The 15,630-nt window shown below is 52.2% G+C and overlaps 1 protein-coding gene across 2 annotated transcripts; it reads right to left on the reverse strand.

Moving 5' to 3' along the window:
- Positions 1-3,707: 3,707 nt before the first annotated feature.
- On the reverse strand, positions 3,708-15,248 carry PTMA (prothymosin alpha). 2 transcript variants are annotated; one of them, XM_033150868.1, is made up of 5 exons: positions 14,937-15,248; positions 9,336-9,407; positions 8,338-8,428; positions 4,722-4,795; positions 3,708-3,809 (listed from the first exon to the last, which is right to left on the reverse strand). In XM_033150868.1, exons 1-5 carry the CDS (start codon positions 14,979-14,981, stop codon positions 3,762-3,764), a joined length of 330 nt encoding a protein of 109 aa, XP_033006759.1. In that variant the 5' UTR covers positions 14,982-15,248; the 3' UTR covers positions 3,708-3,761. The 2 variants fall into 2 exon arrangements, 1 of the variants encoding a protein (XP_033006759.1); XR_004426695.1 differs by lacking the exon at positions 3,708-3,809 and adding an exon at positions 7,612-7,775 and having other exon boundaries at positions 4,721-4,795.
- Between the last annotated feature and the right edge of the window lie 382 nt (positions 15,249-15,630).

Below are 15,630 nucleotides of genomic sequence, written 5' to 3' on the forward strand. Positions count from 1 at the left end.
CGCAGGAAACGGGTCAGGATGCTTCAACTTTGACATCGCAGGTATCTCTGCAGCTTCCGCAGAACTTTGGATTCTGAGCTAGAAATTCCATTTCACCCTCTGCCCAAATTTCCATGTTTTATAGTTTTTAAAAAGTCACCAGGGAGAAAATTTCCGCAGCAATCCCCCTTCCGTGGAGGATAAACCACAGGTAACTGCCTCATTTGTTTTTTAAAAAATGCTATTGCACCAGAGAACTCTGAATTTCTTCTCACATCCAACACAGTGGCCAATTTGCCACAAAGTCAGACCATTGGAATCATTTGGATTGCTTTAAAAAAAGTCCAGTTTTGACACCAATAAAAGCATTTTTTTTGAAAGCCATGTTGTCTGCAGAGATATGCAAAACTGCCCTATAGAGTCCATCCAGCTCAATATTACCAGCACTGATTGGCAGCAGCAGTGCTCTCCAGAGTGGCAGACCAGAAGTCTTTACAACCCTTCCTGGAGACTGAACCCAGGATACGCTGCACGCAAACCAACTGCTCTCCTACTGAACTGCAGGCCTCCAGCAATTTCTCTCGTGCCCTACCGGCGGCAATGTAGCGCTGTCAGAAGTGGGGCGACATAATGTTCTCTGGAGAGAAATTAGCTGCATCCGTTGACAGCAGGAAAAACAGCCGTGCTCTGGAGCAGGCAAGAGACCCCGGTTTGCGAGGCAGTGTCTTTGCAGCTGCTCTGCTCTTCCAGAGGCCTGCCGTTTCCCCGAAGCTCACCCCTGCTCCAGTAACCTTCCTGCGCCCATGAAAGATGCATGAGGCAGCAGCGAGGGAGGCCGCCGAAAGGTCACTGCGCTCAGGAGAGTGTGGAAGTGCTTCCAAACGTCGGCGTTGGTTGGTTGATGGATTCCTCGAAAGGCAGGGTTTCCTTTGCGCTTGCTTTCCGCCGGCTGCTCAGGCAGAAGAATTTGCTCTGGTCCTCTGCTGCAGGGCACCTGCCCAGCAGGTAGGGATGCCAGCGAGCTGGGTGCAATCCATTGCTTACCTCGTAGGCTTGGAACATTCGCTGCATGCTCACAAGCCCCAGAGACGTGCAGCAAAATGGCTGTCGATAGTTGGAAAAGGCTCCTGGATCCAGGTTAGCTTTCCCATGCAGGTGCCAGGAGCTTGTTGTCTAGTCTCAGCAATTCTTTCTGGAGGCTTTAGGCTCCCCAAACTCCCCTCTCAACTTGACTACTGCAATGCATAACACTCGGGGCTGGCCTTGAAGAGGGTTTGGAAATTTCAGTAGGCCCTGCTGGCTGAAAAGGTGCATTCTGCGTCTTTGGATTCGCATTGGCCACCTCCTTACTAAGCTAAAGGTGGCAGATGTTGGGACCTCCCAAGCCCTCAGGAACCTGGTGTTGGATGCAGGGCTTTCTCTCATGTGAAGAAACCTGACCGCAAAGCAAACTCGACTGAGACACAGTGTGGTGAAGCAGTTAAAGGTGTTTTAACTTAGACCTGCCTGGCCCAGGGTTCAAATCCCCACCCAGTCATGAAACTCAGCAGGTGACCTTTGGGCCAGTCAAGTCTCTCAGGCCTCTCTACCTCACAGGGTTGTTGAGGGTAAAACTAGGAGGGTGAGAAAATCCCATACTGTCCCACCTTTTAACTCCTTGGAGGAAAGGTTGGAAGCAGTAACTCCCTGGTCACAACAGCTCTGCTGGCTTCCAGTCTGTTCCCAGGCACAATTCGAAGTGCTGGTTATGACCTCTCAAGCCCTAGGGCCAGGCTTCCTCAATCTTGGCCCTCCAGATGTTTTCGGCCTACAACTCCCATGATCCCTAGCTAGCATGACCAGTGGTCAAGGATGGGAATTAGCCTCAAAACATCTGGAGGGCCGAAGTTGAGGAGGCCTGGCCCAGGCGGCTGAGGCCCAGGCTTTCCAAGACTATTTCCTGATATGAAGCTGCGTGGATTTAAGAGTTCTTTGGCGAGAGGCCTTTTGGGGATTCAGGAGAGGGCCTTCTCGGTGGTGGCTCCTCCCAAGCTTCAAATCTCCTTCCTTTCTTAATGTCTTTCCCTGGCAGGCAAAGAACTTCCAACAAACGTTTGGGAACGGACAGCTTTTAACAAAAGGGCTGGTGCCATGCTGTTTCCTATTGCAATTATCTATGGCTTTAATTGGTTATTGTCTCTCTGAATCCCTGGCTCTCAGCCTTATCTGAGAGAAGATAAGAGAAGATTCCTTAATGCCATTCACCCTCAGAAAGGCATTATGCAAGGGCAAGTTTGAGTTTGTGGGACTTTTCAGTGAGCATCAAAATCATGCCAATGTATTCATAGTACAAAGGAGATTCTTGCCTCCAGATAGATAGATAGCTTTAAGTGTCAATGTTTGCTTATTTCCTCCCAGTTCTGTTTTTATCTGTAAGCTGCCTTGAGTCCATCGGAAAAAGGCAGAGATGTATACAATAATAATGATTATGTAATAAATGGAAATCAATCAGGCAACATAATCGCTTTTTAAGGGTAGTTCCTCTTGGATTGGAATCATGCCACACGCCCTGGAGGGCACCAGGTTGGCAAAGGCTGGGCCCATGCTGCAAATGCTTCCAGGTGCTTGTTTCAGACTGCAGCTGTGCATTGCAAGGGGTTGGACTGGATGACCCTTGGGGGTCCCATTCAACTCTATAGTTCTACAATTCCAACAGGCCTCTTTGCCAGGAAGGGGGGGGGAACCCCATCGCCCTATCAATTGCAACCACCATCATTCCCCCCCCCCAAAAAAAAAAACAGAAGGGGAAAGAACGAAAGCTACACAGCAATTGTACAACCAGCTTCGTTAGAACAACTCAGCAAAATAAAATTCCGGTTTATTGTTGGACAACATTGTTTTCACACATACATCAAACAGGCCAAAAAAAAAAAATTAACAGCAACTTTGTAGACAAAACGAAAGAATGAAAAATAAAAAGGGAAAAAAGGAAAGAAAAACCCTTTTATCTTTGGCCTTGCCACCTCATACAAACCCACTAGTTATGGTACAGCTAAAGTACATACACAGAAGAAGAGAAAGTTACTGGAATGCTCAGAATAAAGATTGAACTTTTTTGCATTTTTTTTTTTACAAGGTCGTGTTTTGTCCCCGTCCCCCCGCAAACACACTTCTCCTTTTGAGATAAATCTTTTGGACATGGTCACACCACAAGTAAAGTCAAGAAATATTTCAATTTTTTTTTCCTTTTCGGTTGTTTTGTTTTTGAGGAACAGAGGGAGTAGAGAGAGAGAGAAAGAGAGAGAGATCTTAAAAAATTAAAACACCACACTTCAAAGCCCCCTCCCCTCCCATTTTGGTCAATCGGAGATCGCGTTAAAAATGGCTGACCTCGTCACAATTATGTACAAAAATATAAAATGTAAATAAAAAATACAAACAAATTCTCCTTTAAAGTTACTTTTAAGAAAGGAAGCTGGGCCTTGAAGTTTTCCGTGGGGGGAAGGAGAAGAGGCGGGAGGGGGGGGGCGAATCAGGACCTTAACTTCTCCGCTCCCCCCAACCCGGTCTCCCCCCACAAAAGTAGCATTAACTTTCATTCCACTCAAGAGTTGGGAGAAGGGCTGCCCCCCCCTACTAGATGACAAGTGACCACAGCAAAAAGGGGGGGGAAAGAAGAGGAGGGGGGACATTTTGCAACAGGAGCTTTTAAAGGTGAAGTAGGTCACGCTGGCCTTTAAAAAAAATTTCCTCTTTTTAAGTTTTTAAAAAAACGTGTGTTTTTAAAAGTATCTCTGCCTCCCCTAATCGTCTTCGTCGGTTTTCTGCTTCTTGGGATCGACGTCATCGTCCTGTGGGGGGAAACGGTATATTATGTGTAAGAACATGGCTCTTTCTGTATCGCAGTGCTTACAACTTTGGAACTCCCTGCCTATTGATATCGGCCACACCCTTTCCAGCACCGGACAAAAACCGTTTTGGTTTAGAGAAGCCTGCCCAGATGTTTAGGATGCTGGTGCGAGTTGGAACCCGTCTTTTAAGTCCACTGTTAATTTAGACTTTTTGGAAAGCCTTAAAAATTGTTACTCGTTCTTACTCATCTCTGCATACAACTTCTGAGATTTCTTGCCCCGATCGGGCGGTGTATAAATTCTATGAAACGGATCAGAAATAAATCTCCCTTTGCCAAACTTTGTAAAACTTGAGAGAGGGCAATGGTACAAAAGGAAGCCAGACTCCCTTGCAACCTGTTGGCCTGCAGGTGTTTTGGTCTACAAAAGCAAGCCGCTTCTCACTTATCTCCCAAGATGCCAAAAGGTTTCTTCTGTGACCAAGAAGGGCTCCAGCTCTCCAATTCTCTTAAAGGGACCCCTGACCATTAGGTCCAGTCGTGTCCGACTCTGGTATGCAGCACTCATCTCACTTTAATGGCCAAGGGAGCCGGTGTACAGCTTCTGGGTCATGTGGCCAGCATGACTAAGCCGCTTCTGGAGAACCAGAGCAGTGCACGGAAACGCCGTTTACCTTCCTGTCAGAGCGGTACCTATTTATCTACCTGCACTTTGATGTGCTTTCGAACTGCTAGGTTGGCAGGAGCTGGGACTGAGCAACAGGAGCTCACCGTGTTGCGGGGATTTGAACCGCCGACCTTCTGATCGGCAAGCCCCAGGCTCTGTGGTTTAACCCACAGCGCCACCCGCGTCCTCCAATTCTCTTGGGGGACTCCATGAATCTTGCACAGCCGTGGACCTAGAGCCACTCACCTCGTCGTCCTCAGCTGCCCGCTTCCCTGGGGGGCCCTCGGCCTCATCGTCCTCATCGCCATCTTCTTCTTCACCTGGGGGGGGGGGAAGACGACGACGGGCGTGAAAGAGGGAAAGCTAGAGGAGGAAGCAGCAAGATCCACACCCTCCCACCGCGCCTGGTCCAAGCCTCCAGGAGCCCTTAGTAGAAGAACAGTCTCTGCCTCGGCAAGGGGGCGCAAGCCACGACCCCCCAGATCCTCAACGTTTTGACTTTTAAAAGCTCTGCTCTTTTAGCGCTAGCAGAATGCAAAGTTAAAAGGCACAGGTGCCACTTTTGTGCTTTTTTGTTCTGCTTTTTGTGCGAGAAGCTACATTTCTGCGTTTTACTTCCTCCTTCCATTTCCCCGGGAGCCCATTCGAGGAGGGTGCTTGCCTGCCTGCCGCGAACAGGGAGGAGCTGCAGGTATTTTGCAGGAAGGCTTACTTTTTCAATCTCCCTTTTGCCTTTTTTTTTTTGCTTGTTAGGATTTGGGCTTTAGCAGTGGCTACAAACAGCCCCAGGGGCAGCACTCCCAGTAAGCAACTGCCCCCTCTCCACAAGGCACTGGAATCTTTTTTTGGTTTCGAAGATGACAAGACGCCGTGCGTTTTTGTGCAGTGGGACAGGGGGGTGGCGCAAGAGGGGGACATTCCGTCGCCATTCACGCCCGGTTATCCATTTAATTCCCCCTGCCTTGGGAGTGGGAAGGGGAAAGATAGGGGGCCAAAAGGCTGGTGGAATTTTGGGGAGATGAGACGTGTGCCCTGCTACACTCAGGAACTATGTGCAGAGGAATGGTCAGATGCAGAAAACTCTGCAAGCAAGCCACGGTTGTAGGCGCAAGGTAACACTGGAACAAGCACCTTTTGTGAGAGCAAAACTCACACCGCACAGAAAGTGGGAAAGAGGGGAGTCCTCTGTTGTAGCTGCCGCAGAGCTCAGCCAAACCCAGATCTGTTTCTTTTTGCGTCCCTGTCCCAACTACAAGCCCGCCTTTAATGAGGTGGGACGGAGAGAGCCAAAATTCATTAGTTCTGACTCAGGGCGTTTTACTAATTGTCAGGGGCAGGGATCCTGCCAAGGACCACATCGTTCAGAACAGAGAGAGAGAAGAGTTTAGATGGAGCACTGGATTGACCCAGAAAAGGTCTGAAATAGGCCAGTGGATTGGGGACGGCTTGGAGAGACACTCCAGCACTGGAGAGATCTCTGTGTGTTCTCCCCCCCCCCCCCAGTTTAAGCTCTTCTGGTTAAGTGGCAGGCCTGTTTGAACCTTCCACATTTAGGCCAGTAATCTGGCTTAATTGCCACCGCAAGCCACTAGCAGAGAGCGGAGTGGAAGGAGGCCTCGGGGCGAGAGGAGTGGAGAGATTAGGGTCACCTGGCAGAAAAGCTGCCCCACTTCCTCCTGCAGGGGGGATGGATGGCGGCCGGCTCAGGAAGGCAGGATTAGCTCAGGCAGGTGGCTCAATGCTGCACAGCTTCATCTCACGCAGAGTTTTAAAGTCATGGGGATGGGAAGAAGCTCTGCTGGGCTGCGAGGGAATGGACAAGGAAGGGGGAGAGAAAGGGCCGCCCTTTGTGCCAACGGAATAGGACATTCTTGGCTTCTGGAGCTGAAGTAACGGGATCCGAGGAGCAACCAGATACTAGCGTTTTCAGAAGGAAAAATACAACCACACACACCCTCCTTATGGCACTTTTGAGAGTAAGGGGCCCCATTCTGCTTCCCCACCGCAAAAAAGCGCCTTTGTTCCTTCTGGTGTTTGGGAGAAGAAATTGAAATAGTGTCAATGTTGATGTTCAAAATGTTATTTTATAGGAATATTTACTTGCCTCTCTGAACTTTTGTGCTTGAGAGCTCTCAAAAAGTGGAGTCTGCAGGCCCTTGATGGTTGCAAAAACACTTATACTTCAAGGTTGGAAAATTAAATATTACTATCCATAACCTGAAGAGCTTATAATGGTCAGCCTTGTTTGGCTATCCTTTGTGGCCATAAAATCGGATTGATGATTATTGTTAAGGTGAGCTGACGTTCTTTGTCAGATTAAAATGCAAATCACAATGATTAATGCCCCCACCCTCTATGAAACGGTATCCAAAGGCAGCTATCTGTCTCCCCACCTCCTTTCCCCGCAGGCAACCCAGAACGCTTCTGCCATATCCTAGCTTGGTGTTGACATCACCGCTCCATCGCCATGGTTTCCGAGCTCTGCTCCCCCACCCCTTTCCCCTCCTCCTCAATCACCGCGGGTCGCCAAGCAACGCTCCCCCACCCAGCAACGGATACCCAATTATGCAAAACGGCCGGAATGCCACAGGAGACTCTCTCAAGGATAAGAGGCAACAGCCAAGTGTGGTTTTCAGGGGACGTGCAGAGCATTCTCCAGAAAGGGGCAATGCTTCTTGCACCCAGGGGTGTGTGTTGGTGTGTGTTGCACGTTGTCTTGTTTTTCACGAGAGATGAGATGCTTTTGCCAGCGGTTCAGAGCCACAATTAAAGAGACTCTCAGGGGACGCCATTAAAGGCAAAGAAACTGGGTAAAGGGAACAAGGCTGTTAATATTTTATTATTATTATTATTTGGAAAAAGAGGAGGATCACAGTGCCTAATGCTAAGCCACAACCCTCGCAGAGTTCTCCTCCAGGAAGCAGCCTCCATTTCTTGCAATCGTGCAAGAGACCATTGCAATTTCATCCACAGGGCGAAAGGGAAGGAAGATTTGCCCATCGCAAACGGTTCTTCTCCCACCCAAACCCAGGCTTTTGGGTTTCCTAGCCCATCACGGAAATAATATAGTGCACAGTGGATAGCCCACTCGCTGTAAACAATTAAAAGTGGTTTAAAACGCCACAAGGAAATATACCTGGTTGGTCCACCTATACACTCACACACCCAGGGGCATCCGACACATTAGGCCCCCCTTTGGGGAGTGTGTGAATGAGGCTCGAGAAGTTTACCCCCGACTCCTCAGCAACAGAAGGGGGAAATGTTTGGGAAGCCAGCTGCAAAATTGCAAAGGTGCCAGGCCTGCAAAGGAATGGCAGGAATCAAACCCTGAACGGTTCCCCCCTCCCCCCGCATCTGAACAGACGCCAAATATTCCAGCTTAGCCGGGGAGGCTGAGGCTGGGGCTTAACGGGGGATTGGGGCCCAAAACACCTGCAAGTTAAAGGTGTGGGGCCATGACAGGTTCCTCAAATCCTCACGCAGCCGTCGCGGGGAGATCTCAGGCTAGTCGCAAAGAACCTCTGCTGAACCTGCCTCGCAGGGTTGTTGTTGTTGCGGCAGTGGTGGTGGTGGTGGGAGGGGTGGGGGAAGCCCATGTCCTCCTTGTGGGAAAGGCAGGACACAATAAACATACATCGCTCCCCGCTTATTTTGTCGCCCGGTTGGCTCTCCTTAAGGGAGTTGGTGAAAAAGCAAAACGCCTGGCCTGTCGTGCTCAACCCGGAAAGGCCATTAGGGGGAGCCACTGGCCTCTGCAACTGGACACAGCTGGGGCGAGGGTGAGCAGCTGGCCTTCTGCAAGCAGAAGGGGGGGGCCCCTTGCGGTGCGTGGGGGGAGGTCAGAAAGGGAAACGAAGGTCACCTTCTTCCTCGTCCTCCTCATCCTCGCCAACTTCTTCTTCTTCCTCGTCTACCTCGTTGTCCGCTTCCTGCTCCCCGTTTTCCTCGTTTTCCTTGTGGAAACAAAACACACTTAGGAGAACGCCAACTCACCCCTCAAAGGGGGTGGCCCAAATGCCACTCGTAGAGGAAATGGCCCCCCCCCAAACCGCAGCATTTAAAAGAGCTTCTTGAAGCAGCTGTTAGGATGCACCAGGGCTCATCCTAGCAGGACTCCCTAGGTTTGGGTCGGCACCTGGCCCCTTCTCCTCCCTCCCTCCCTCCTTCCCCACAACACACACACACACACACACACACAGCGGTTGTGGTTGGTCACTTGCCAGTCCCCTGCCACAGCAGGGATGGAGAATCTGTGGGTGCCCCCTGCAATATATCACTCAAGATTTCCAGCTTCCACCATGCCAGTTGCAATCCTAACAACATTCCTGTGTTGCGGCAATCAACACACATGTGCTGCAAAAGGGGGCGGGGGTCAAAACTAAGAGCCACCACCCCATGGACCCGATGCAACAACTTTCAAGCCCGCGATAATTTACTGTTTCAATCATTACCAATACGGTATTGGTTGAACGAGCTTACGTCTGCGTTCCCTTAATTACGCTTTTACCAACAAGACTTCCAAGCGCAGGGAAGAGAAACCAAGTAGCTTGCAGCACAGCGACAGAGCAGCACGCGCAAGGCCCTGGGTTCGATTTCCCTGGGGAAAAGGAAACAGGGGACACCCCACACGGGGAGAAGCCCAGCCTCCTGCAAGCTGGTGAACCTCTGGAAGTTTCTGATAACCACTCCCGTCAGTCCCAGCCAGCACACCGTGATGGGATCTGTGGTTCAACGCATCTGGGGGGACGGGGGACACAGCTTGCAAAAGGCTGGGTCCCACATTTCGACCAGGCAGAAGGTAACTAACTTCCTGTGCCTTCACCTGCCTATGCCTCACTTCTCCTGGCAGAAAATACTTACGGCGTTTCCATTAGCTGGGGCATCTCTGCCATTTTCTGTCTCTTCCACGACTTCCTTCTTCTCTTTCAAGTCCTTAAAAGGGACAGAAATAAACCAGAGTGAGTCACCAGGATTCCAGCCTCCAATATGGTTGACGCTCTTTTTGGGAATCTGAGGACTTCTTTCACTTCCTCCTCTCGCCAATGAGTTTGTTTGGTGCTTTTTTTTTTTGGAAGGATGGGAGAAGGAAGGAAAGAAAACTAGAACGCCACAGCGGCCGGGGAAAAAGTATAGGAAATGAACTTACTCCTTCCCCCAAGTGCGTGTGGAAAAGCTTGAATGCAGGAGCCGGGACTGGGCACAGTAAAACCTTGCTCCCCCTCCCCTCCCCAACCAAACCAAACAGACAGGCTCTGGTTAGGCAGCCCAGTGTTTGACAAACACGCATAAACCTCAGGAACGGAAAAGCCCGGCTTTTAATGCTGTTCCAGCAGGACTCCACCTCTCCATAGCAGACCAGGCTTGGACTAGATTAGGTTATGGGAATCCAGAGCACAGAAACATTCCCCCACCGGCCTGATGTTACGGCACGTTCCCTTCCCCCTTACGAAAAGGCCAGCGGGGTGAGTCAGTGGGTCATCAACAAACCACCAACCTAACACCAAAAACCACAGAAGCAGGGGGGAAAGCAGAGTCCGGGAACCCCATTTTGGGCTGTGGGGTGTGTATACCTGCTGCTGGCTGGCTGGCTGCCGGAATCCGGTGGAAAAAGGCACCAGCCATGGCAGGACCCCCCCCTTGCCCACACACAGAAAAGCCTGTCACCAGGATACTACCCTCAAGCTCCTTTGCCTCAGCCTGCCAGCTTTTTAAAAGGCCACGAGATATCCAGGAACACCTTAGCAGATAAACCGTGGCCTGGACTGTGTGGTGGTTCTGCCACTCGAACGGCTGCATGCTTTGCTCCCCACAGAGTCTGGCATGAATAATCTGGAAGGCAGTAATATGCACAACCCTATATAAAAGAATGCCTTTCTGCTCCCCCCGCCACGGTTTATTCGTTTGGATTAGACTAGTCTCCAAATTATTTGCAGGCCTAGTGCAGCCGTGCAGAGCTTAAGCCTCTCAAGACAAGCAGGGCTCCTGGGTAAATCGGGAACAGATTAGCAAACGCTGCCTGACGAGAAACACCAGGGAATCCTTCTCTTGGTGTTGCCTGACTTATTACCACTAGGCTCACACCTGTTGCTGAGCATTTAAATCTGGGCAAAATCAAGCAAGTCTGTTGGGTGTTTTGGTTTTTTTTTTGCTTTTGGATCTAGTTACCTTCACCCAGCAAGGCTTGCAAACAGATCCATTGTTTTCACATTGACCAGATTGGAGCAATATTCCCTCACGCGCAGACACAGATATGAACACAAAACCTCTCTGAGCAACACCCCCTAAAGAGCAAATCAAAACAGGCTCTGTAATAAAGCAGCAGTGGCGGTGGCGGCAAGTGTTAACATTTAACTAAAACCTAGTGCTAGATCATCACAGGCTGGTTGAACTATAAGACATGGCTGATTTTTATTTTATTCTATGCATGGAGTAGAGGCACCTCTAAGCAGAAAACACCAGATTTTTCCGCACTCCAAGGCAAATCAGATTGACAATACCAACAAGCTTTAACTTGATCCTGAAACCTTTGAGGCAGGAGTCTATAATTACAGGCCCAGCAGAGCTGTTTGCCACTTCAAGACCAGCCACAACAACACTAGCTAGGAGGGGCAATCCATAACTGCTGGATTATTATTATTTTTTAAAAAGAACACCAATTATCTGGAACTGTATTCTAAAAGCAACACAATGTTTTCAACCTTGCAGAACCGCTGAGTTGAAATCCAGATGAAACACAGCACCTTACACAGCACAGGGCTTCTGGCAGAGGAGACATAAGCAGGTGGCACCTGCACCAACCCAATTTGCTAACTGAGGAACGGCAATAAATAAAACTCTCCACGTACAGCAAAGCTGACAAAAGTACGTATTTCAACCCTCTCCAAAACACATTTGCAGCCTGGTGCCGAGGGTAACCCAACTGTCAAATGCATTCATGGGATCATTCTTTTCCTTCTAATTGCAAGCTTTGCAAAGTGCAACCGCTGCTGCCGCCACCTGTAACAGATACGCCTATTAACAACCCTGGCAAACATTTATTTTTATTTATTTATTTGTAAAAAAAGCCTCCCACCTACAGGGGGCGCCCGCGCCGCTCGACGCTTCGGCTACGGCCTGCCACGCGCCCGGGCCCATTTCAAAACAGCGCGCCACGGCCGGCGCCCGCTGCGATTGGCCAGCCGCGGCAGAACTCCCGACGCATGCCGGGACGTGTAGTTCCCCCTTTGAAAGGAGCCGGGAGGGCTGCGGCAGGGCGCGGAGAAGGCAGCGGACTACGATTCCCAAGAGGCCCCGCGCGGGCGGGGGCTAGGGAAGGGAAGGAGGGGAGAAAAGGCAAGAGGGAGAACAGGACGCGGCACGTGGTGGGGCTGCTGTTTGCTCGCTGTTGGCCGCGGCCGCAGCAGCCGGGGGCGGCGCTGGAGAGGAGGAGCCGCCGCCCGGCTGGGAAATAAATCTAGCTTGCTGCCCCCGGGGCATTTGGTGGTGCAAAAAAATAAAAATAAATTTATGGGGGCGGGAGAAAATACTTTGCAGCAGAAAATAGGTTCGGGGGCTCACTCCCCACCCCAGCACCTTTCCCCCTATTTTTTGTTTTTTAAGATAGCTGTGCATATGAACTCTCTCGTCTAAAGAGACAGTTACAGGTGGGTAGCCGTGTTGGTCTGCCATAGTCAAAACAAAATCGAAAATTCTTTCTAGTAGCACCTTAGAGACCAACTGAGTTTGTTCCTGGTATGAGCTTTCGTGTGCATGCACACTTCTTCAGGTATCTGAAGAAGTGTGCATGCACACGAAAGCTCATACCAGGAACAAACTCAGTTGGTCTCTAAGGTGCTACTAGAAAGAATTTTCGATTTTGTTTCGTCTAAAGAGAGTTACACTTGGGCAAGTGGAGTGAGCTGTCCATTCTGGAAAAACAAAAGAATTTTTTTCTTTTTCTTTTTTTTTTGGGGGGGGGGAGTGAATCCTCGTCAAAAGTTCCCTTTCTAAACTTCCACCCCCCCCCCGTTAATGGTGGCCCGCCCATGACCCCACCTCAACTCACTAGGGGCGCTCGCCCGCTTCGACGTGGGTCTGAGGTGCGTCCAAGGGGCCCCCCAGAAACCTCGCCGCGAAAGCCAGCGACACACGGGACGTTAAACGTCCCTTCGCTTCTCACAACCCTACCATCAGCAGGGCTCTGTAGCGGAACTGCCCACCCGCAGCTGCAATGCTTTGGGGTTAACCCCCCCCCCCAAACCCGCGACTGCAGCTCTTGCCGGCACCTGTAAAAAGGCCGTCCGCGGAGCGCAGCGCCAAAGCTCGACGGGGCGCGATGAAAGAAACGAGGCTGGCAGCAGGGCTTAATGGAAGCTGGAGGCGGCGTAGGAGCACCGGGGAGGGGGAGTCCTCTCTCTTGGATCCCAGCAACGGCCCAAGCCGCCTGCATCTGCCGCCCCCTCGCCTCGAACGGAGATAGAAACTAGAGGGGATGATGCCAGCCGCGGAATGACCTTGCTGGTCTCGCTTCCCTGGCCTCGAAGACCCTTCGAGGTGCGGGCTGTGAAAACGGAGGGTTGTTTGGGGAGGGGGGGGGGGGCGTCGACAGGTGCCCCGTCGGTGGTCTTTGCGGGGACGTTCCCCCTGCCCAGCAAAAGTGAAGGGTGCGCGCACGCGAGGGCCCTTAAAAGCGGGAGAGAAATGGCCACCCGAAGGCTGCAAGCTATTAAAACCGCCGACTCTCCCCCCTCCCCGAATCTGCGGGTGGCCAGGAGGCCGAAGGAGCCGTGCGCCGTCTGCTTGGCACAATGTATCCGGCGGCTGCTCCATTGTATCCGCCGCCCGTACAAGGCCGGGGGGGGGCGGCGGGAAGCAGAGAAGGACGGACCCGTCCCGCCGCCGCCGCCGTCCTTCCCAACGGCAACCGTGATGTTGGCGGCGAGGAAAAGAAAACACCGAGCCCGCCCTCGTCTTCCCATTCATCCCCGCCCATCTACCCACTCGGACGCGTGGGTTCCTCCGGCGAGCCCCGTTACGCCCCCGCGCCATCCGCACGGACCCCACTTTTAAAACAGCGAGAAGAGCTTCCGGAACTTTTGCTTGGGGCGGCGAGGTGAGACGGGGGGAAAAGGGTCGTTCTAGTTCCAAAAGGGGGTGGTGGTGGTGGCATTTGAACTTCAGGTTCGTGGGGGGGGGGGAGGAATGTCACCCCAGATGTTAGCAAGACCCCCTTTTCGTACCGGCTACGCACGGTTGAACAGCGCGTTGGTACAGCCCAGCCCGTTTGCTGGAGGGGAGATCTCAGTCTCTCCCCCGCCCCCCAAAAACCCCGAGGGGCCGCCCTTTCCCTGTGAAAGTCGGGCGGGTGGGGTGCTGGGGGGGGGAGATAAAGCAGGTAGGAAATCTAGAGCGACCCCGGGAGGTTCGGGCGCTACGCGAGGGGCCGCCGCGACGTGCTCGCTTTCCCCGCACCGCGAAACAAAGAGCCCGCGCCGGATGGCCACCAGCGTTTGCTCTGAGCTTCCCATCAAAGCGAAGCCTCTTTACAGCCTCGACCCCCCAACCCGACACTCAAGTCAACCCCCTTCTTCCCGCCCCCGCCTCCTCCTCCCCCAAACAAACCGCTTCCGATTTTATCGCAGCCACCGGGGGTCGTAAAGTTATTTCCGTGCAATTAGCAAAAGCAAATTAAAAAATATGGGGGGGGGGAAGAGAGAGAAAGAGAAGCAGTCACACGCAAACTCAACTTGCATTCAAGTACGTCGGAACGTTCACAAAGGATACCCGAGAGCAACATCCCTCCCAACGCCCCTCGCTTGTTTTCATAATTTCAGGTGGAAATGGACCAGGGAAAGAGCACGAAAAGGCTGCCTTCAACCGTTGGACGCGGCGGGTCTTTCCCGCCGGGTGGCTTTTTAGTTCCCTCTCGTCCCGTCCCCACAACTCTTTCACTCATCGCACTTTTTTTAAAAAAAGTCACCGGTAAAGTAGGGGGATCGGAGGACCCTCTGAAGTTTTCCACGTCTGTCAAACCCGCGAGGCTCCTTTGAATGGAAAGCTCTTTCCAGACGGCTGCTTTGCAACAGGGACCATGGCGAGAGCCAAGGAGAGCCCGCAGCTCGGGCAGTTTAAAGAGATTTTCTCAAAAGAAGCCTCCCGCTTTCTCTCTCTATGATATACAAGCTGTCCTGTCCACCCCCTCGGGTGGGGGGGGGCACACCATTTTTCTTTCCGCGAAAACCACCTCCAAGGAACAAAAACCAAGCCGGGAATCTTGCGGGAGCGAGGTCTCTGTCGCAAACAAAGAAACGAGGGAAGCCGAGAGAGCGCACGCCGCTCGTCGAGAGACACACACGGACAAAATGGGACTTCGGGGGGGGGGGAGGCTCGTCGAGGCAGATCCACAAATAAGTAGCCGAGGCCGAGGAGGAATACGGCGTGGAGAGGAGAAGACTCGCCATGTATTCGGTCCCAGTCGCTTACCTTGGTGGTGATCTCGGAGCTGGTATCCACGGCGGCGTCTGACATGGCTGGCTTGGGAGTTGCGCGGGGATATTTCGGGGTGCGGGGATATATCTCTTTATAATCTATATAAAATAGAGCTAAAAATACAAAAATAAAGCCCCCGGCGACTTACAGGTCCACCAGCGCGCGCCTGGGGAGCAAGAGGGGGAAGAAGCGAAGAGAAAAGGGGGTGGGTGGGAAGAGGAAAAAACAAAACCCCCCGAGAGCCGGAGCAAGCAAGGCAGAACAATGCAAAGATGGCTTTGGACGGAGCCAGTGGGAAGCTCACGCGGCGCCACTACCTTTAATATAGATTAGTGGGCGGCGCGCTCACTCCCCTGCCCGGCGCGGATTGGGCGGCCGCGGGGAAGAGGGGCCCGGCGATTGGTCAGGGGGCGAACAATGGGCAAGGCTGCTTAAAGCTGTACGAGGCGCGCTTTCCCCCCCGCCCTCCCCTCCCGTCTGGGCAGCGCTGCGAGGAGTTGGTGCCGGGCCTCAGCCGTCCATGCAAAGCGAACAGGACGGAGGGAGGGAGGGAGGGGAAGGAGGCGCTGCAAAGCGCGCGCGCGGGAAGAGGGGGGGCATGTAGGCCCCCCCTCCGGAGCCGTCTCCTGCCCCTCCTCCATGTGTGGGGAGGTTTTTGCGCCGTGCAAAAAGCGCATAAGCGGAGCGG

This window comes from Lacerta agilis, chromosome 5 (genome assembly GCF_009819535.1).
Source record: "Lacerta agilis isolate rLacAgi1 chromosome 5, rLacAgi1.pri, whole genome shotgun sequence".
Taxonomy (NCBI): domain Eukaryota; kingdom Metazoa; phylum Chordata; class Lepidosauria; order Squamata; family Lacertidae; genus Lacerta; species Lacerta agilis.